The 23501-nt window shown below is 44.6% G+C and overlaps 1 protein-coding gene across 6 annotated transcripts in view; it reads left to right on the top strand.

Annotated features, from left to right (window-relative positions):
• Nucleotides 1-23501, top strand: part of APBA1 (amyloid beta precursor protein binding family A member 1) — a 206236-nt gene that overhangs the window by 117878 nt on the left and 64857 nt on the right. For all 6 annotated transcript variants that reach the window (XM_043566565.1, XM_043566569.1, XM_043566568.1 and 3 more), the window contains exon 2: nt 19017-20278. In XM_043566565.1, coding sequence (XP_043422500.1) covers nt 19097-20278 — 1182 coding nt within the window. In that variant the 5' untranslated portion in view covers nt 19017-19096. The remainder of the gene's footprint in view (nt 1-19016; nt 20279-23501) is intronic.

The following is a 23501-nucleotide window of genomic DNA, read 5'->3' as shown; positions in this document are numbered from 1 at the left end:
ATTTAAACGGAGTAAATTACAAGAAACAATCTTACACAACATCAAGGAAAACTCACACCATCTCCCTCATCCTTTATTTTTACATATGAACAGATAGGAATCACCAAAAGTTGCGTGGGGGGAGGGAGGGAGTAGCAGCATGAAAGAAAAGAAGGCCAAAAAAACCAGAAAAACCGAGGACAGAAGAAGCAAAGACAATCCAAGAAGCTTCAAACAAACACATAACAACTCTCAGTAGTATGTTCAGAGAGACCCAAGAGCTCATGATATTCATTTTTAAATTATATGAAATCATCTAATATACAAAGAGCCCTTAGAGATTAAAGACGGGCTGTCCACAAGTGCAGTAGAAGGGCTTGGGGAAAAATAAGATAAGGATGATTAAAAGGACAGAGCAAAGAGAAAGAGATGATAGAGTAGAGGAAAGACGAGAAGCGGAGGGCCAGCCCCAAAACTCTGACAGAGCCACTCGAGAAACCAGTGTGGAGGTTCCTCAAAAAAGTAAAAATAGAAATACCATACGATCCCAAAATTCCACTTCTGGGTATTTATCCAAAGAAAATGAAAACAGGCTCTCAGAGACGTACCTGAACCTTCATGTTCATGGCAGCATTATCCATACCAGGCAAGACACGGCAACAACCTACGTGTCTATCATTGGACAACGAATGGATCGGGAAATGGATGAATGGAATGGATCAGTGGATGAGTGGATCGTGATACCCACACATGGTGGAGTATGATTCAGCCGTGAGAAAGAAGGAAATCTTTGTGACAACATGGCTGGACCTTGAGGACGTGATGCTAAGTGAAATAAGTCAGGAAAAAGGCAAATGCTGTATGATCTTACTTATATATAGAATCTAAAAAAATAAGTACATAAACAGAAGTCCTAGAAACAGAGTAGAAAGGTTATTACCAGATGCTACGAAGTGGAGGGAATGGGGAGAAGTTGTTCAAAGAGAGAAAACTTCCAGTTATAAGATGAATAAGTTCTGAGAAGCTAATGTATAGCACAGTGATTATATGAATAATACTATATTATATACTTGGAAGTCATCAAAGGAGTAGATCTTAAATGTTCTCACCACAAAAAAGAAATGGTAATTATATGTGACGGAGGCATTACCTAATACTATAGTCAGAATCATTTTGTAATATGTAACAAATCAATACATTCTGTACCTTAAGCTTGCACATTGTTACATGTCAATTATATCTCAAAGCCGGAAAAACAAACAAACAAACAAACTCCAACATCTGACAAATAGGAGTCTCAGAAAGTAAAACCAGAGAAAATGGCAGGGGGGAAGGGCGAAATTATCAAGGAAATAATAGAACATTCCCCAAAGCTTAAGAAAGGCACAGATCTTCAGGTTAAAATGGTCTATTAAGTGCAGAGGACAGTGATTAAACAAAACAAAACAAAACAAAACAAAACCCTAAAGCCTCATTCTCCTGAAATTTCCAAACTCTAAGAATAGGAACAGTATGTTGAAAGATTGAGGAAAAACTACAGAAGGGTGTCAACTAGGCTAACCGACTGCTCGTCAGCACCATTGAATTCTGGAAACTCACTCCTCCAGCGAGGTCTGCAGACCGGCATCAGCAGGATCATCGTCTGAGGGCTTATCAGAAATGCAGAATCTGGGACCCCACCGAGACCCATGCATCAGAATCTGCATTTTAACAAGATCCCAGGTAATACGTACGCAAGTGAACAGACTAGAATACAAAGGGTGATGATTTCTAGATATGAGAAAAAATTTTTTATGAGCTTAAAATTCTATGCCCAATGATCAGTTGAGTGTAAGAGCGGAATGAACGTGCTTCAAGGCAAAATACAAAATACAAAAAATTTTACCATTTTGGTGAGTGATGTGGATAATGAGGGAGTCCATGCATGTGCGTAGGCAGGGGGGTTTGGGGGAAATCTCAGGACCTCCTTCTCAATTTTATTGTAGAGATAAAACTACTCTTAGAAAATCTTATCTTAGGAGGCTAATATTTAAATTACAGATATAGGGGTGCCTGGGTGCCTCAGGCAGTTAAGCATCCAACTCTTGATCTCAGCTCAGGTCTTGATCCCAGGGTTGTGAGTTCAAGCCCCGTGTTGGGCTCCATGCTGAGCATAGAGCATACTTAAAAAAAATTTTTTTAATAAAATCACAAATATAAAATAAAAACGTAATTATTAAACATTGGGAAATAGAAGGAAAAAGATTAAGTGAGCTAAATTCTCACCTTTCGTTATCTTCCTTGGCAGGATGCTAATAGATTTAGCCTAAATTAAGTCAGTGAAGGGTCGCCTGCGTGGCTCAGTCGGTTAAGCATCCAACTTTGGCCTGGTTCATGATCTCACTGTTCCTGAGTTGGAGCCTCACATCGAGCCTGTTTCAGATTCTGTGTCTCCCTCTCTCTCTCTCTGCCCTTCCCCCACTCACTTTCTGTTTCTCTCTCAAAAATAAACAAACATTAAAAAATATATAGGGGCGCCTGGGTGGCTTGGTCGGTTACGCATCCGACTTCAGCTCAGGTCATGATCTCGTGGTCCATGAGTTTGAGCCCCGCGTCGGGCTCTGTGCTGATAATTCAGAGCCTGGAGCCTGTTTCAGATTCTGTGTCTCCCTCTCTCTCTGCCCCTCCCCTGTTCATGCTCTGTCTCTCTCTGTCTCAAAAATAAATACACGTTAAAAAAAATTAAAAAAAAAATCGGGGTGCCTGGGTGGCTCAGTCGGTTGGGCGGCCGACTTCGGCTCGGGTCATGATCTCGCGGTCCGTGGGTTCGAGCCCCGCATTGGGCTCTGTGCTGACCCGCTCAGAGCCTGGAGCCTGTTTCAGATTCTGTGTCTCCCTCTCTCTCTGACCCTCCCCCGTTCATGCTCTGTCTCTCTCTGTCTCAAAAATAAATAAACATTAAAAAAATTTAAAAATATATATATATAATAAAAAAATGAAGTCAGTGAATTGTGATATATTATTTAGAGCTTTGGGGGTAATCCATAGAACTGAAAACAGAAACAGGAGTTTTTTTTTCTCCCATTACTCAGTGATTCTTTTGTGAAGTTGAGAGTTAGTGATTTGTTTTGAGGCCCTGCTGAAACATCCCCGTGCACTGATCGATTAGAATAACATAAGCAAGCTCCAAAATGTTATTGTAGTCACACATCGAAAGTTAATTTACTAACAGTGGCCATCCAGTGCAGACTGTTTCTGGGCAGTGGACAGTTTCCTTCCAAGTGCTCCATTCAGGGATCCAGGCCACCTCCTTCCCGTGATTCTGCTATCCTGCGGGTCTCGAACTCTTCTGCATTTAACCAGCGGATGAAGAAGGACAGCATGAAAAAGGCAATCTCTCTCCTTCAATGATCTGGCCCAGAAAGGTCTTTCTTCCCTTGGGGAGAATTAATCACGGCCCCATCTAGATGTCCAGATGGCCTGTCAGTGTAGTTCTTGGTGACATTTCTACATGATGGAGAGTGAGCTTGAATTTTTGGTGGGCAAGAAACCATTTCTGACATGCTTTGTATTCAAATAGCCACGTAAAAATGGCATGTACCCCTTGCTCTCTCAGCAAGGACCTGTGGATTCTGGACACTGGAAAGTCAAGTGTCCTGGAGGCAGAAAGAATGGCATGGCGAGCAGATTTGCTTTGGGTTGCTGGAATATCTTTAAGTCTTTCCCCTTGCTCTGGTACCATTTAGCCAAGCATCTTTTTGTGATTATTTTCTTTCATTTCGTAGATGTGTCTCTTGTAACTGGATAGCATGTGAAGAGAAACCAGGTAACAATGCGCTTCTCTCGAGTGCTAGCTTAACCCGGGTGACTTTGAAGGAGCCATATAACCTCTCTAACCCTTGGTGTCCCGATCTGTAAAATAAGGGACTTGGACATTGCCACGTCTTTCAGTTCTAAATTGTTGCTCCTTTGTAATTGTGTTCATCAGTGAAATGATAAGGTGGGGTGTCTGCAATGCAGACTTCGGTGACCAGCACCAGTAGTTTCCATGTAAGCACAGCGCCTCTGAAAATGCTCGTTACCACTCCCACCCTGCAAGCCGCCGGCAGAGACATCACTCGCCAATAGTGAGGCTCAAAGAAAGATAGAGGTTGAGTGCCAGCATGGCAGCGAGGGACCTGACACGTGGCAAGAAATGTCCATCAGTAACAGAAGAGAAAGGTTTTACAGGGACTCAGCTCGTGAACCCTATCGCAACGCCCTCCCCAACGAAGAAGGCTGATCAGTTTTCCCAGGTCCTTGCAGGTGGCCAAGTAGACACCCTCCCCAGAAGCCAGGCAGAACAGGTTAATTTCGTTACACATGTAGCATCTTTTCAAAATACGTTCAGGGCGTTTACATGAAAAAGGACAAAGAGGCGTATGATGAGAAGCTGCCATATTCCCTCCTAGTCCCCATCCGCCCAGTTCTCCTTCCTTACCCCTGCCCCCTCTGTCATTTCAGAGATTTTTATCCATATGCATTCTTTTCCTTCCTCCTCTCATATAGCACAATATTCCTCATCCACGGTTGTGACCTTGCTTTAAAATTTAATATATCAGGGAGTTCTTTCTAGTATCTGTATGTAAAGATCGCCCTCTTCATGTTGTCTAGAATTCTGTGTATAACCTCTTTCCCCGACTTTCTAACGGTGGACATTTTAGTTGTTTCTGGTCTTCCGTGAACACAAACTAAGTTTTCGCGATTTAAATGGAGTCGTACGCAAGTCATTTCACACGCTTGTGTGTGAATGCAGTATGTAAATTCGTCAGCGGGCGAGTCTTCGTTCGTGCTGTTCCGAATTGCCCTTCGTGGACCCACTTCATAGATGAGGCAAGGGGGTAAGGATTGATGACTGCAAATCGAGGGCTGCAAGCAGCTTGCCTGCCTGCGGTTGTGCTCGCCCTGAGTTGAGCCGGACGGCTGGGCGGAGCGCAAGGTCAGAGAGATTTCGTGCTGTAATGAGGCGGGATGCTGCGAGGCGGCCCAGCAGACCGACTCAACTGCTCGCTGGAGCGCAGGCCCAAAGCGTGGGGCTTAGTTGCAGTGCCCTGGGAAGTCACCGTGGCAGGTGTGAGCCCAGGGCTCTGACGTGTGAGCGGCCACGCTGCGAGCCAGCGGCCCAGCGTGCAGCACCCTCCCGCTTGGAAGCTCCAGAAATAACCCGTACGCACACAACGCAGGGTGGCCTTTGAGCCGGGTGGCCAGGAGGTGACACCTTGTGCCAGTCAGGTTCCTGCCACCCATATCTGGGGCTCATCACGCCTTAGAATCGGGACAGTGGCAGAGATGTGGCCATCCCACATGTCCCTTAAGCTTCAGCAAGGGGTAAGGAGCTAGTTTTAAGGTGGAACAGTGCTGCTTGCATATTTTAAGCCATGAAATATATATATATATATTTATATTTATATCTTCAAATATAATGTGGATTAGTTACACTTATTTATGTTATGTATTTAAATATTTTATATAATATATATTTATATTATATTTATATGTTTATATATCTATACTTTTTTTTAAGAGAGAGCGCAAGCATGAGTGGGGGAGGGGCAGTGAGTGAAGGAGACACAGAATCTGAAGCAGGCTCCAGGCTCCCAGCTGTCAGCACAGAGCCCGACACAGGGCTCGAACCCATGAACCTCGAGATCATGACCTAAGTCAATGTCAAATGCTTAACCAACTGAGCCACCCTGGCACCCCTATATATCTATATTTTTTACTTATATGATATATATTACTATAACACATAGAATAAAGTATATATATATATATTTGTAAATAATGGAATTTTTTCATGTATATTTTAGAGCATTTTGGGGTTCACAGCAAAATTTAGTGGCAAGTACAGACATTTCCCTCATAGCCCCTGTCCCATACATACATAGTCTTCTCAACTATCAATACTCCATTCCAGAGGGTTCATTTATTACAGCTGATGAACCTACATCAAAACACCATTGTCACCCGAAGTCCATAGTCCATAATAGGTTCATTCTTGGTGGTGTACATTCTGTGAGTTGACAAGCATATTTTATTCTGTTCCTCCTGCTACATTAACTCGTTTAATTCTCCAATAACCCCAAGAGGTAGGTGCTACCATTACCTCCATTTAGAGAAGAGGAAACTGAGGCACAGTAAGGTTAAGTGACTTGCCCAAGGTCACCTGGCCAGTGAGCGCTGGAATTGAACTTGAATATTTGAACCTCCATGTTATATTCTTAACCAGTATGTTCGGCTGCCTATGACTCGATTCCCTAATCCCCGGGATTCTCTTTCGCCTTGTTCTGCCACCCCTTCTCCAGGTGAGAGGAAAGGGTTCTCTGTGTTCTTACTCTGCCTGGCTTCTCCAGAGCCTCATTGCCTGTTTGAGAAATCTTTGAACAACTGCTGTTCCCTGTGAGTAGAGACCCCAGGTGCTGAAGGGCAGGAGCTGTGGGTTAGTATGGCTGTGAGCCTGAAGGTTATCTTTTGGGGGGACAAAGGGGAAAGGGAGTGATGGAGAGGGGAGAGGAGCAAGTATAAGCGGCCCTGCACTGGGCACCAAAGAGAGCTCAGCTTAAAGGACAGTGGTGAAGATTGGGGGAGAGGAATATGGGACCAGTCCCCTTGGGAGACTGATGATGATGACCAGGCAGTATAGGACTTGGTCCTGGGCCACAGCAACAAGCAAACTTTTCACTCATTCGTTTATTTGTTATAGATAATCTCCTTTTATTTGGAGGGAAAATTCTGATAACTGGAGAGTCTTTTGTTTGTTGAACAGGGTGATGGAGGAGGGTGACGGCATACACTTTGGGGAGAGCTTGAACACAAGCAAATTGTTCTGCAAAAGAAAAAGGGAGAGTTCGGGAAGCCCAGAAGGAAGATGTAGAACTGTGTGATCCAATAAGTAGCCACCAGCCACATAGGGTTATTGAGCGCTTGAGATGTGGCTAGTCCTAACTGAGATATGCCGTAAGTGCAAAATTGGATTTTGATGACTTAGTAGGAAAAAAAAGAATGTAGGTTGTCTCAGTACTAGTTGTTTATACTGATCATATGTTTAATGATAATATTTTGGATACGGGAGGTAGCTAAAATATTAAAGTTAATTTTACTTCCTTTACCTTTTTCAACGTGATTGTAGATATTTTCAAATTACATGCGTGATTCACATTATGTTCCTCTTGGGCTGTGATGATCCAGAAGAAAGGGACAAGAATCATAAAGACTCGGGACTATAGAGGAACGTTCGTGAGAGGGACTCCCTAAAGCTGATGACTGAAAAAGAAGATGGGTGAAAATTAACCAATGAGTTTTGGGGGGTAGTGATATGCGATATAATCTCTTAACCTCTGCCTTCTCTGTGACACCTTCACTAAAATCAACACCATTTTTTCATTAAGCAAATTTAAAATAATTTCCTTAGGAGTCTCTCACGTTTAGGTGACTGGAAGGCTCTGGGTGGTAGAAAACCATGCTTTCAATGTCTGGATTTGGGGCCTACATGCAGTTAGCTAACTAGAACCATATAAACACCAGTATGAAGTGAAGACATCCTATCTCTTCACGTTCTTGTCAACATGTCCAATGAACTCTGAAGAGTTTCCAGATGATCCATGAATCATTTTGAAGAGAAAGTCATTTTCTTCTTCCCCCACATTATGTTTCTTTCCCTATTAACTTTTTGCTAACACGACTGATTAAGAGAGCTGATTGTCATAGGAGGCTTTGAATCAGTATGGAATTTCTGGCTCGTCAAATTCAAATTCAAGTCACTACCAATATTGCTACTTAATTGTGGCTTAATGGGTCTTGTTCTTTGGGAGTTTTGTTCTTTGGGAAGCTGACGTGTCAAGAGGAAACCTTTCTGAATTTACTCTTTTTTATCATCTCGTTTAGTCCTTGCATATCAGATTTGAGGTATAGCTGAAAAAAATGTTTGAGGATGACGGCCAGCAGACCCCAGGCTGCTTTCTTGATCTGCAAAAAAAAAAGAACCTTGGAAACAAGAATTTTACCCAAAGCTTTATAACTGGGATCGTGGCTGCTATTCTGGTGTGAATCTGGAGAAGGAAAATGCTAGAGGAAGCTACAGAAAACTTGAGGGGATTGAGAGAAGCAAGTTACCTGACACTCTAATGAGCCAAATAATTTGTCAAAGTAACAGTAGCAGTAAATTTGAGGTGATGTGATCTCAAAGGAAAGACTCCATTTTAATGAATTACTGTTCAGTTCATCCTCAGCCTGATATTCCCCTGTTTCCATGTACTTTTGCAGTGTGAAGTAATGAGCCTCTGAAAACTAACGTAGCTGAACTGATTTTAGAGATTTACTATCTTTAACACTATAGTGCTGAGTGTGCATGGCTTTCTGTGTAATAACAGAAATATTGGGACAATGAGCCAGATTGCTTACAACTGGTGATTTAATACTCCTGAACTCAGTGTAATGTAGCAACAGAGATAGTAAATGTAGTGGGGGGTAAGGAAAAGAAGTTGAATAGGGGCGTGAAAAAGGAGATTGTAACAGAAAAAAGAATGCTAAGTCTATTAAACCCTCAATACATATGGATTATGCAGATATGTGTGATTTTATACCGGGTGCCTTTCACAAAAATTCAGATAGACTTTTAATCGGCTTTGATTTGCAGAAAACATTCCTTGAATTTTCTAGAAAATTTGCAAGATTTCCCCTCTGAGTTTCTGTGACTGCCTTAAGCTTATTTCCTGTGTTTTAATGAAATAAGAATGATGAATGAATGATTCAATTGTTAAAATGCTAGATGAAGAGCCAGACAATAAGGAAGTCTGCAGAAATTCAGATTTTTCTCTTTAATCAAAGGCTGGGTTGTGATCAGGGCTCTTGGATTGGCACGACTGAATTATTCCAAGAAGATGAATTAATTTCCCTGCCCAGTTAGTGTTGGCAATTGTACAGATTTCAAGGCGGGTGAAAGTAATGAACCTGATTTTGCGGTAATTACACAAGAATGCATTCATTCGGACGACCTCTGGCCCTCTGGTTACCTGCAAAGATAAAAGCTTATGGTAAAGATGTGGCCATTGGCCAAACAATTTTTAAGCCATCTTTTGGAATTGACTTCAGAGCTTGAAGTCTTTTTAATAATCTTGGCTGGTGCACACCTTCATCCTTTAGGGATAGATTTGATATTCGGAGAACATCAAACAGCATTCACAGCCCAATCTTGTAAATTAGGTGGATAATAAATCTGGATGATACCCTTTGAGGTCAGAAATTAAATATAACTAAGTATGAGTATAGAATATTGAAAACGATTTGCTGGTAGCTTCAAAACCTTTAAATTAACTTTGAAATCAATTCCAATAGAGGAGTGGCCAAAGTGTTTTGAGCAAAGGCAGTGAGTGCCCTTGGAACATGTGAGTATAGAATCTGCCAAGGTGACTATTCTAAACGGGATTACCCCAATTTTGATGTTTGTTTAAAAAAAATCAATCACATCACTTTATATGCTCAGTAAAATGTAATAAGAAAAACATGAACAGTGAGATCCAGACGAATCTACAGCCAACCCTTTGAGCACTGAGTGACCTTGGACAAGTTATTTAAGCCATCTGAGCTTCTGTTTCAAAATTAGCAGTTGGGAACAGCCAAATTATGGAAAGAGACTAAATGTCCATCAACTGACAAATGGATAAAGAAGATGTGGTTTATATATACAATGGAATACTACTTGGCAGTGAGAAAGAATGAAATCTGGCCATTTGTAGCAACGTGGATGGAACTGGAGGGTATTATGCTAAGTGAAATAAGTCAGGCAGAAAAAGACAGATACCATATGTTTTCATTCATATGTGGATCCTGAGAAACTTAACAGAAGACTCGGGGGGAGGGGAAGGGGAGAAAAAAAAGTTACAGAGAGGGAAGGGGGCAAACCATAAGAGACTCTTAAATACTGAGAACAAACTGAGGGTTGATGGGGGTGGGGGAGAGGGGAAAGTGGGTGATGGGCATTAAGGAGGACACCTGTTGGGATGAGCACTGGGTGTTGTATGGAAACCAATTTGACAATAAATTATATAACAAATTAAAAAAATAAATAAAACAAAATTGACAAAATAAAACAAAAATAAATAAAACAAAATTTCATTGGGGTTAAAGCCCCAATGAAAAAACAAAACAAACAAAAACAAAAACAAAATTAGCAGTTGGGGACAGTAATTCCCCCTGGGACTGTAGTGAGGGTAAGAAACACAGTATGGAGAGCACCACGTGTATTGGTCTACACGCATAGTCGGGTTTGTGATTATTATTTGGTGGATTTGTTTATGCCCAGCCTTACTTCAAGATGATTAGAAGTAGCTTAAATACTTATTTTCCATCCCAACATAGACTTCTTTGGGAAAGAGTAATAATAAGGGTACCATGTGCTCAATGCATTTATATTAGCGTCATTGGTTTTAATATTTTTTTTTGCTTTCTAAAAACTATGTATTGATCTGCGAAATACTAATTATGATGTGTGCAGAAAATACGCTAATGAATCTCAGGTAGCACTTACAATGTATCAGGCACTGTTGTGTGTTATATATATAAGTCGTATCATCCAATAACCCTGTGATGCAAGTACTATCCCCATTTTAGAAATGATAAAATTCGATCATTTGCTATAAGTTATCCAAAGTCAAAGAAAGTGGTGATGCATCACAAGTGATGAAACCATGTTGCGGTGGAGGCAGTCTGCCACCCACACCTGTCCCCTTAACCACTACGATATCTCATTAAGTGTATGGATGATGACATCCTTTAGACATAACTTTGATATTTGAAGAATATCAAGCGCCATTCCTAGCCAACTCTTGTAAATGAGGGGAGGGATAATCCTTTGATGGCAAAAATCAACAGACTTTATATTAGAATAGAATACTGGGAACAATTTGCTGTTAACTTCATATCCCAGAAATTGACTTTGAAAGCTGTTTGCAATAAAGGAGTAGCCAAAGCATTCTGAGCAAAGGCAATGGCCTTGAAACAGGACAAGAAACCACCCACCTATTGTTGGGCAGGTGCTGAAAGACAAGTTCAGCTGCATGTGTGGATGAAAGTTTAATTCAGTAGGCATTCCACCATCTCTAAAGGCTATGGGGACCATCAATGAGTGGCCATCCAAAAAAGCCATTAGCGTTCTTGACCCAGAAAATGGGGTATCCATGGTGTTGAAGCAGCCAACTTTGGGGCAGTCTGTGCCCAGGGGAATAAATTGAATCACTGGATGGAAGATCAGAGGCCAGATCCTAATTCTGGAGTGAGGGGGAAAGCTAGGTCTCAAATTAGGACTGAATAGAGACTGAGAACAGGCTATGCCTGCAGTTGACAGACTCTGGCAATACGATGTCAAGTGGCTTCTGTCCTTGGAAGAGGAGAAATGTAGAGGTGGAGGCCCAGACAAGACAGACAGACAGGCAGACAGTCTTTTATGCCCATAATGTTTCCTGTGTGGGTTTTCCATGTCAATTCCCTGATCCCATGTAGTCTCTGGAGAAGGAGTACAGTGGGGCTGAGAAGACACAGCAGAGCCTGGTATACTATTTCCCATTAGGGTGCCACCTCCGTGATGTTTACTATAGCTCTAGTATTTATTGTTTTACATCTGTCTTTAAGTGATTTTTTTGTCATCTGACAACATGGGCATCACACATTTGGTATCAGGGTCCCAGCAGGTAATAGATGGGGAACTCAAATTAGATAATATGCAGATAGGCAGATAGTTGAATAGAGAGATCCCCACCACCCCTACCACCCATAAGCCTGAAGAAAATGGAAGGGAGCCATCATGTAAAGCCATTTGGAGTGGGCCACCTGCAAGGGAAACTGAGGATGTCCAGCCCACATGTTCTCTGCAAAGCAGAACAGGGTCAAGGACACAGCCCTGCGTTCCAACCACAGAGACCTCACCCTGGTTGACATCTGGCCATTCAGCAATACTCCTTGGGTGCAAGTGCTCACCTCACTCTGAAATCATTACCAGTACTATCTATCAAGCCAAGCTTCCCAATTTCAGGCACAGGAATATCCAGGGAAACAAAATAATATTTCACTTGGGTAAGATGTGCTGTGTAAGGAGGCTTTCCTGACCATGTGAATCTATTTAAACTGGAAATGATTTTAGGATGGAGAAATGTGTGTTCTCTATCCATCTTAGCTCCCAGTATCATTACATTTAATTTCCAAATGAATCAAAGGAGATTAAGCTTTAATGAACTCTATTTTTTAAATTTCTGTCTTCTATCTGTCACCCGTGTAAATAGATGCATTGAGTTTAGAAAGTTGATTTCCATGGGGTTCTCGTTGTCCTTTGGATTCGCAGTTGATCTAACTTCTAGAAGGAAAACATATTTATAGAGTAGGGATGATGGGTAAGAATACCTGGGTATTCTTATTCTGTCACCTTTTTTTTTTTTTTAATGAGAACCATTAATCTCCCAGCCTGTGTGGATGGGGTGTGTGTGTGTGTGCATGTACGCATACAGCATTGAGGGCACAATCCTGTTCGGCAACCAGAACTGATTGTTATTTTGGAGATTAATATATTACCACGGCCTCAGGGGCATCAGCAGCCCCTGCAGTGGCTTGGTGGCAGACATCGTGTTGACAGGAAATGTATGTGGATGGACATGGATGCAGGTGGATTAGGACAGGTTACAGTCCAAAGAAATAGGACTCTCCTTCCAACCCTGGCATGAGACAATGAGCAACATTCCTTAAGTCTACAGGAGCTATTTGTACTTCTTAAATGTACACAAAAATATAAAAACAAATACACGGAATCATACTGTTCTTTCTAGCTTTCTTCCCCCCAGGGGAGAGGATGGGGGGAAGAAGTACCATCAGTCCTATTCTTTTCCTGTGTCTCTGCCCCCCACCGCCACATGTTTTCCTTCCACCTGTATCACTGTCTCCCAGACCTCCATGCTAACCACCTGATAGGACTTCTTTTGTTATTTTTCACAGTGCATTTTGTCTTCAGTCAGACCTATTTTCTAAAACTACTTCTGAAAATGTTAAAAGGGACAGTCTATTTTAAATTCTTATCAATGACTCCTTAAGGACAGATCAACCAAAGTCATTTACAGCCTTCCCTTCCATTAATCCCAAACCAACATGAGTCTCAGCTAACAGTCTGAGATACCTGGATTCAGCTGCTGAATTGTGAAATGTTCTATTTATAAATGGTGCACTGCAGCGGAGTTCCTTTCTTTTGTTAACCTTTTCTAGCTGGCTGTAGAACATTCCAGTACTAAGGGCTAGAAAGGCACCCGTACTTCACCACAGGCAGCCTGGATTCCCTCAGTCCTAGAGCGAGGACAGCACAGAAACCCCTCTTCATGTTGTGTTGGAGCTCCTGCAGGAGGACTGTCTTGCCTCTGTCTTCCAGATCACACAACATTTTTGTAGAGGGGGACTGATTTTCTTCATCCAGCTGCTTCTCCTCCCTTTGCCCTAGCCTCCAGAGGCACAAGGGTCCTAGTCAAGGCCATTGATTGGATGAAGGCACTCTTCTCCCAGGCCTCAGTTCTCAGATGCTTAAGAGCTCATGACATCAGACCCTGTAAGAACTGCAGCACTCATATGACTCACTAAGGGGATGCAGATGTGGTTGTTGTTCTAACTGTAGGCTCCTTTGGTGGCTTGAACCTATTTCTATTTTGTACAAGTATTATCATTATCAGCAGGTATTATAATTATTAGAGCCATCTGCCCTTAAAGCCTGGAACCATGCATTAGAAACTCTTCTAGGCTTTTTGCCTTTGCGTGCTACCTGATACATATCTAATAAATGCCAACTGGATCAATACGTTCAAATGTAGGAAAACACTGGATTGCTAGAGTTCTTTGGGAACTTACAGAATCAGAAGAAGGTAGAGGAGGGGCACCTGGTGGCTCAGTTGGTTGAGCGTCCGACTCTTAGTATCAGCTCAGGTCATGATCTCAGGGTCGTGGGATTGAGCCCTGTGTTGGGCTCCACGCTGAGCATGAAGCTTACTTGGGATTTTCTCTCTCTGTTTCTGCTCCTCTCCCAGGCCTACTCTCTTTTTTTCTCTCTCTCAAATAAAAATAATTTTGTTTACTTAAAAAAAGGGAAAAGGAAAGTGGAGGAGGTGCGTGGGTGAATGAGGGCAGCAAAGATTCATGAGAGAAAGAAGAAATGAGTTCTCCAGAGGCTAAGCATGCCAATGGCCAGAGGGCCCCAAATACTGGGGGCAAACAGATTTTTTCCTTTTAATCACTAAAACATCATTGACTACCAACTGTGCACCCTCTGTGCTTATCAGTGGGGAATCAAAGATAAGTGACAAGCCGTCTTTTCCTAAGGACTTCTTATTTATAAAGAATTGTTGCTTAGTGTGACAGGTGCTGTATATATATATATATATATATATATATATATATATATATCTCACGTATATATGTGATATATATGCCTGGCATATATATATACATATATATATATACATATATATATACACACACGTATACACATATCTTGTGTGTGTGTGTGTGTGTGTGTGTGTGTGTATATTATAGACAAAGTAAAGTGGGGACAAAGTGAGGGGTTAATTAAACCTTATTACTCAGCTGATTGAAACCAGTCAATGGCATACCAATACACTTGAGATAAAATCCCAACTCTTTACCATGATGTACCAGCCTTGCCAGCGCTTTCCATCTCCCCATCCTCATTTCCATCCACACCACCCCTTTTGCACTCACAAACATTGCTTCTGCCCTTGAACATAGCAAGTGCCTTCTTGCTCATGGCCCTGCCCTCAGATTTTTACACAGCCGCCCCCTTCCTTATCATTCGGGCCCCAGCTCAAACATCACCTCCTCTGGCCACTATCTACATAACTCCCTCTTCTTGGTGACCTGCTATGCCTTCACTGTTTCATTTTCTTCGTAAGACATTTCACTATTCGGACCTATCCTGTTTATGTACTTACATAATCACTGTCTGTTCCCCTCTCTTTTCTCTTCATCTCCCTCCCCTTTCCCCCCACCCCATGCATAAAGTGGAGGCTTCAAGAATCAGAGAAGCCTGTCTACCTTGGTCACCACTCTGCCCCAGTGCCTAGAACATTGCATGGAGGCTGGCATATAATAGACAGTCCTCAGGTGTGAGCTTGCTCTGGGGAAGACAAGAAAGATTCACCGAAAATGAGAAAGATTTACCAAATCTAGGTGAAAAATATGCTGAGAGTAGGGAAGGCAGTTAGGGTCAGCACTAGGGGTGTTAGAATATGGGGTGCTGGTGAAGTGTGGCATGATGCTGGAGGAGTGATGTGGCTCTTGGGCTTTGTTTGCAGGGAGTAGGACTCAAGAATGAAGAGCTAAAGCTGGACAGTGAGGGTAGGTGCCATTTCCAGCATCTCCATGGCTTATGTGTCCCGGGGCAATCACCTACCCCCATGGTGCCTCCATTTCCTCAGTTTTAGTTTTTGTATTTATTTTGACAGAGAGAGAGAGAGAGAGAGAGAGAGAGAGAACAAGTAGGTGAAGGGCAGAAAGAAGGAGAGACAAAATCCCAAGCAGGCTCTGTGCCATCAGCACAGAGCCCAACGCGGGGCTCCAACTCATGTACCGTGAGATCATGACCTGAGCCAAGATGAAGAGCCAGATGCTTAACTGACAGAGCCACCCAGGGACCCCCATTTCCACAGTTTTAAAATAGCTGATAATTCTCCCTAGAAAGAGGGTAGAAGAGGACTCTCTTCATAGGCTAGAGTGAGGATTAAATAAGTCATGGGGTAAAAATGCCTTGAGTGCCTGGTAGAGTTGGCTAAGCATTTGTACCGTGCACCAGAGGGGAACCATTAAAGAGTCTGAGAAATAGGGTTATGGGCTTCAGATTTGTATTTTGGAAAGATCATCCAGCTAGCCCTGGGGAAAATGGTCTGGAGGGGGCTGAGACATTAGCCAAGGAAATAATTGTGTAGGTGAGACAGACCAAGGCAAGACAGTGGCAGTGAGGGTGATGCAGGAGGTAGGAAAACAATGGACTTGGTCATCAGTTTGGGGAAGGAGGTGAGGGGACGAGATTCTTTGCTTTTTAAGCACATACCGTGAAAAAGGTCTTTGTCCACATTTGAGTTTTTCCCTTTAGATTTCTCTAAGTAGTACTGCTGAGGTGAAGGTATGTTACCTTTTAAAGATTTTAATTCACCTTGCCAAGATCACAACCCAAACTATATTCTTGAAACTGTGACACTGAATGAAATATAAATACTCCATGAATAAATACTCCCCTGAGGCTGGGGGATGGGGGTATGAGGACAATGCACTTAGAAATCTCCATGGTATGCTACAACATTATTTTAACGGTATTTCCCCCCAGAGGGTGGGCTTCTTGTAAATTTCTTGGCCATGATTTTGTGTACATACGTGCATAGAAACCCCATCTCCACTGAATCAGTAAGTGCTCTAGGAGAGGGCACCGTTTGCCATTTTTACCCAGAATAAACTAAAACTTCTTTTTAATACATATATCAATAGATGTTCATCAGTAAAATCTATTTTCACTGGAGACAGTGTTATCATAATCACATGATAACATGTGGTTATCATGAATTGTTGCATTGGCCATTCACATGCGTTGTCTGCTTTTTATTGTATTTTCAGCACTAACCACACACGGCTGACATATCTCAGGATAATGGTACCCAGGGAAGTGTTTGGTATGTTCAGGATCCCTCTCTGTGAACGCTTGCTTTGTGTCTGTGAGACTGAGATTTGTACATTAGTTTTTAATTTGTTGTCTTATCCAGAGAGTCTTCATAAAGGAAATGTGGGTACACTGTTCTTGTCTATGTGTTGTACTCAACTGGATATTTGTTTTGTATTTTCCATGATCCCTGCGAGGCCACTGAACCAGGGGCCTCAGCACCAATACCTGCCTCTTCTGTTCAAAGCATTAACCATCCATCAAAGTCTGAACAGAGCCTCGTACTTGCTTTTGGAAAACTTTCTCATGCCTAGGCCTAGTTCCTCTTCTCAGGCATTAGTGAGGAGAGGCCACAATTTTCATGAGGAGACTGGGTCTCATTTGTATGAAGTGGGACTCCTGTCAAGGAAAGCAAGCAAGAAGGATTGACCATCTCTAGTAAACCATCATTGTTTTCTTCTGGCGTGTCAGTCAGCCAAGGGGAGGGAAGGGGGTGGATCCATGAAAAAATGGGGGAAGAGGATATTTCTGCTTAAAGGTGAACTTGGTAGCTCCAAATGCTCTCCTTTACTGCTGAGATTGTCATAGTGCTGGAAGGAAATTCCCATGGTTGTGGTGGGGAGCTGAGTAGAATGTATTCCATTGCAATATTAGGCAGTCAATCAAATGCCTCCTGGAGCTTTCTGCTAGCTCCATTAACGAGTTCACATCCCAGGGCGCCTGGGTGGCTCATTCGGTTAAGCGTCCCACTTCGGCTCAGGTCATGATCTCACGGTTCATGAGTTCGACAGCTGTGCTGTCAGCTTAGAGCCTGGAGCCTGCTTCAGATTCTCCCGTCTCCCTCTTTCTCTGCCCATCCCCTGCTTGTGCTCACTCACTCTCTCTCAAAAATGAATAACATTAAAAAATAATTTTAAAAAAGAGTTCATGCCCATCCATTTTGTCCAATTGTAACGTGGGTTCTCCAAAAGAACACTATAAGAAAAGCCTACTTATTATTGAACCCATATATTGCAGGTGTCTTGAAATCATACGGATCCTACCTGTTTTTGTTATTCTGTACATCCTTTATATTTATTTCAATACACTGGACACATTATGCCATAAATAAGCATAATAATATGTGATAAGAATAAGTGAGAGAAGTTGAAACCAAATCTGTCTCTACAGGTTTCTCTGGAAATAGGTAGAGACATACCTATATTTTTTTGAATGTTTGCTTATTTGGGGGGTGGGAGGGGAGGCGGCAGAGAGAGAGGGAAAGAGACCAAGCAGCCTCCATGCTCAGCGTGGAGCCCGATGTAGGGCTCGATCCCACGACCATGAGATCATGACCTGAGCCAAGGAAGTCAAGAGCTGGGCACTTAACTGACTGAGCCACCCAGGCGCCGGAGACATACCCATATTTTTAAGAAATTAGCCATAATTTTCACATACCCAGTACCGGCTATCATGGTAATTCATAGAGTCAAAGAATTTTTAGGTCCAGGGTATATGGGAAGTACACTAGTTAGTGTTTCTTTACGTGTATTTGTCAGAACATTGGCCTCTAGGGGAAAAAAGTGTGGGGTGGGTTCCTAGTCACACAAATTTGGGAACCCCCACATCTTGTGTCTTACTCCTAGATTCTTCACAATGAAAAGTCAACTGTAAGTCAGCATTTCCCAAACTTACTTGACCACAGAGTCTTTGCCCCGTGGAACAGCTGTAGGAAATGAGTGGGTTCTCACAGTGGAGGCTCAGAAAATTAAGCCACCGGTCCCAGGTAACAGAGCCGGTAATGACAGACAGGACAAGAACCCTCTGAGGGTAGGTAGCCTGCCTCCGAATGGCTGTATATTTGTATTGACAGCAATAGCTCAAAACATTTCGAGATGATTTTTTTCCCCTTGAAATTTATTTAAAGAACCGTTTCTAAAGTATCCAGGATCCTAGTTTAATTTGGAGAGATTTATCCCTTAGCAGATGGAAAATGTGTCAATTGGCTCATTCAATTTAGTAGTACTCTTTATTCATATGCATCAGAAATGGAACCTGAATAGTAAGCTTGGTGGAGGGAAAACAAACCGCTCGCGAGGCTCTCAGTCTGAGGGGTGGGGAAAGGAGAAAGCCAGCAAGCAATTAGACAAGTAGATATGTAATTACAAATTACGATACATGCAATGCAGAAAATGAACTGTGTGCTGTCGGGCTGAGTTTAAATTTGCAATCTTTTTTTTTTAATTGACCCGGATTCAGAAGGGGTCGATAGCAGCTGTTTTTAGGGTTTCTCTGGGTGCTCAGCCCAGAACAGTGTGAAGCTCGTTAACAGCCCCTCCCCTTCTTGTCTTCCCAGCCGGGTGGAGCAAAATGAGCACGCAGTGAGCCGGCCCAGCCTCTGGCCCAGCCTCTCTCCCAGCCGGCCCGACGCCCACCATGAACCACTTGGAGGGCTCCGCGGAGGTGGAGGTGACCGACGAGGCGGCAGGCGGGGAGGTGAACGAGTCGGTGGAGGCTGACCTGGAGCACCCCGAGGTGGAGGAGCAGCAGCAGCGCTATGCGGGCCGCCCCGGGCGCGGGCGCGCCGTCGAGGACCCTCGCGCCCCGCCGGGGCAGCAGGAGGAGGAGGAGCGCGGGGAGTGCCTGGCGCGCTCGGCCAGCACGGAGAGTGGCTTCCACAACCACACGGACACGGCCGAGGGCGACGTGATCGCCGCGGCCCGCGACGGCTACGACGCGGAGCGCGCGCAGGACCCCGAGGACGAGAGCGCCTACGCCGTGCAGTACCGGCCCGAGGCCGAGGAGTACACGGAGCAGGCGGAGGCCGAGCACGCCGAGGCCACGCACCGCCGCGCGCTGCCCAACCACCTGCACTTCCACTCGCTGGAGCACGAGGAGGCGATGAACGCGGCCTACTCGGGCTACGTGTACACGCACCGGCTGTTCCACCGCGGCGAGGACGAGCCCTACGCCGAGCCCTATGCCGACTACGGGGGCCTCCAGGAGCACGTGTACGAGGAGATCGGGGACGCGCCCGAGCTGGAGGCGCGCGACGGGCTGCGGCTGTACGAGCAGGAGCGCGACGAGGCCGCCGCGTATCGCCAGGAGGCCCTGGGCGCGCGGCTGCACCACTACGACGAGCGCTCCGACGGCGAGTCCGACAGCCCCGAGAAGGAGGCGGAGTTCGCGCCCTACCCGCGTATGGACAGCTACGAGCAGGAGGAGGACATCGATCAGATTGTGGCCGAGGTCAAACAGAGCATGAGCTCGCAGAGCCTCGACAAGGCGGCCGAGGACATGCCAGAGGCCGAGCAGGACCTGGAGCGCGCCCCTACCCCGGGCGGGGGCCGCCCTGACAGCCCCGAGCTGCAGGCGCTGGCGGGGCAGCAGCGGGCGGCGGGCACCGCGGGCGGCGAGGCGGGGCAGCGGTACAGCAAGGAGAAAAGGGATGCCATCTCGCTGGCCATCAAGGACATCAAAGAGGCCATCGAGGAGGTGAAAACCAGGACCATCCGTTCGCCTTACACCCCCGACGAGCCCAAAGAGCCCATCTGGGTCATGCGCCAGGACATTAGCCCCACCAGGGATTGTGACGACCAGAGGCCGGTGGATGGAGATGTAAGTACGCGCGGGTTTGGGCTCCAGCTGCGCGCGTGGCCTTGCTTGCCATCTGGAAATGACTTCACGAGAAAAGGGGTCCTGGGGTGGGGATTCGCTAAAATCGCGCCCACGTGGAGCCTCGGAAGCAGCTTGTGTTTAAGCACCCCTGAGTGAAACACAGGTGGATCGGCGTTTAAGTGTTGAAGGCACTTACCAGACCTTTAGAGGGATGGCTGTAAATCGGTGGTTCTCAAATGGTGCCTGGAACGTGTGTTCGGAAATTGATTTCTAGACATCACACTCTTCACACCCCTCACTTCTCACTTAGAAGCCCCAGGGGTGGGACACGAGAATTTTATTTTTAAAAAATTTTTAACATTTATTTTGGAGAGAGACAAAGCACGAGCAGAGGAGGTGGGGGGGGGGGGCAGACAGAATTCTAAGCAGGCTCCAGCTCTGAGCTGTCAGCACAGAGCCCAATGCGGGCCTCAAACCCACAGGAACCGCGAGATCATGACCTGAGCCGAAATCAGAGGTTTAACAGAGCCACCCAGGCGCCCCGAGAATTTGTAATTTTCACGTCAAGTAAAAACCACATGTGGGTCAAGCAAGGAGAGACTCGGTTGGAAATGCTTTTTTGCAAAGGGGAGAAAGGTTCTTTTGTAACAGGGGATGGGCGGGCATATAGCGGTCACATGCCATGACAGGCAGAATATTTTAAATAAAGCACAGGTTTTGGCTTTTGCTTTGTATTAACTCTTCATAACCTAAATTCTCTGGCTGTAGAATCTGCAAGGTTCTCTGTGGCTGGACAAAAAGAGGGTCTCTTTTATAGGGAGGAGCAAAGTGGGCTGGAAAGAAGGAGGCATGGGGAACAGGGGTGAAAGCGTGGCTTGAATGCCTTGCAGACAAGAGTGTGTTTTAACTGGAGGCCAGCCTGTTCCCACCCAGAGGGGCCCTTGAGGAAGGGTTGTAGGCTGGCCAAAAGTTCAAGGACCTGGAGGAACAAAAAAGGTTCGGGCAAAGATTAATTAACCGACATTTTGTTCTGACTGATGGACAGTTAGCTAATCATTTTTCAGGCAAAAAAAGTGAATTTGAAGGGCCTGTGTCTGACCTTGTCATAGGTAATCAAGGGGACTCCTGTGAGTCTTAGGTGAGTCATGGCGGGGGGGGGGGTGGTCTTTGCAGTAAGCTATTTCCAGAACACAAAAGGGTAGGGGGGAGGTTTCCTTACCTTTGCTGTTTTCCAGAATCACAGGGCTCAGGTGAAGTTGAGGGTCAACTAACAGGGTCCCAGGTGGTACTGATGCTGTTGGCCACAGGACCACCACTTGAGAGCCACTTTCTTAAAGTAATCCCTTAACAGTTTGGAACCACCATTGTGGCACCTTTTGGAGGGCATCAAGGGAATCCTTCTAAGAGTTTTCCTGCCAGAAGTTTCTGCAGTTTTTCACCCACCCTGTGCCTCACGTTGTGGCTTGCAGTAAGGGAGCCCGGGCACCCTTCTCCACAAAAGTCCTGTTTGGGGTTTTAAACCGAATTGTGCTTCGTTGGGAAAATGTACAGAAGACTCTTGCTGCCCCTGCTAATGTTTTATTTTCCATTTTTGAAATATCTAAGAAATTTGATAACCTGGTAAGCTTGGATGTCACAGTCCATTCAAAATAAATCGTAGAAGGCTAACCTTTGCCTCCACAGCCTGGCACTAAAGCTTCTCTTGAATAATTTTTAGGCATTTTCATTTAAAACGGGAGCTTGGACTAAAAGAAGGTTTAGGAGGTTAAATTCAATTTCATTTAATTCTGCATCCTGTGGTTGCACCAGGTTATTTCTCAGCCCATGTTTTGGAGTGAGAAGCCATTATTGGAAGCTGTTTGTTCGTCCGACTTATGCGTGACGGGCTGTAGAGGTCAGGGGTATCGTTCACCTCCTCTTTCAGTAACAGTCAACATTTGCTGGTAGCTAATTAAATCGCTGGCACCTTTCGGGAAAGGTGGGAAACTGGTTGGGAATGGATCTGCGTCCTCCCCAGCAGGGGGCAGCATTGAATCAGGTAGTTCAGCGATGCTCTGCGTCTCCCTTCTGTTGTCACATGCCAGCAGTGAAAGACAGGTGCACTCACATGTAGTCTTCCCCTTGGCCTCCAGCTGCCGCCAGGTTCCTTCTGGCAAGAAAGGAAATACGGCGGCATTTTGCAAATGTAGGGGAAGTGGAGCGGATTTTCAAAAGTAAGGAGATGGTTGGGGCGCCTGGGTGGCTCAGTCGGTTAAGCATCCGACTTGGGCTCAGGTCATGATCTCTGTGGTGTGTGGGTTCGAGCCCCGCGTCCGGCTCTGTGCTGACAGCTCAGAGCCTGGAGCCTGCTTTGGATTCTGTATCTCCCTCTCTCTCTCTCTGCCACTCCCCCACTTACCCCTGTCTGTCTGTCTGTTTGTCTCTCTCAAAATAAAATAAACATTAAAAATTTTTCAAAAAAAGAGTAAGAAGGTGGCAAGAGACTGGGTTCTACATCCTTTTAGAAACTCGGAAAGCCATCGGGAAAGAAGTAGCAAGAACATTAAGTCCAGTTGCTGTCTTTTTTCTCACATACACTAGCTCCTTGACGTAACCGACTTCACCCTGTGGTCCCTGCAGCCTCACGACGAACCCACAACACGGCCCACATTGGGGCTGGGGCTTGCTTTGATTCATTTGAACTGGGAGAACAAGTTAAGCCTCTTACACGATGTTTCATTCAAAAGCTAGAATTATGATAGGATATCGCATGATGCGTTAGAAATTCATTCTGTCAGAAATTCAGCTTGATGGTCAGAGATTGGTGAGTAGGGCTTACTAGGTTATGAAGAGTTAATGCAAAGCAAAAGCCAAAACCTGTGCTTTAGTTAAAATACTCTGCCTGTCATTTTTAAGCTGTTTGGATTTGTGGGTTTTATTCCATCTGTCTTGCCACATTCATAGGAAGGACCTTACGGGCACCTGGGTGGTTCAGTTGTTTGAGCGTTGCGCTTCGGCTCAGGTCATGATCTCATGGTTCATGAGTTCAAGCCCTGCATTGGGCTCTCTGCTGTCAGCACAGAGCCCACTTTGGATCTTCTGTCCTCCTCGCTCTCTGCCCCTCCCTCCCTCCGTGTCTCTCTCTCTCTCTCTCTCTCAAAAATAAAACATTAAAAGTTTTTTTTTTAAAAAAGGAAAGATATTCATTTCTTACCTCTTGGATGGCATCATGAGAGGAAAATAG

The sequence above is a fragment of the Prionailurus bengalensis genome, chromosome D4 (assembly GCF_016509475.1).
Source record: "Prionailurus bengalensis isolate Pbe53 chromosome D4, Fcat_Pben_1.1_paternal_pri, whole genome shotgun sequence".
Classification (NCBI taxonomy): domain Eukaryota; kingdom Metazoa; phylum Chordata; class Mammalia; order Carnivora; family Felidae; genus Prionailurus; species Prionailurus bengalensis.
Note: the sequence above shows the minus strand (reverse complement) of the source record. Positions and strands in the feature narration are given on the sequence as shown.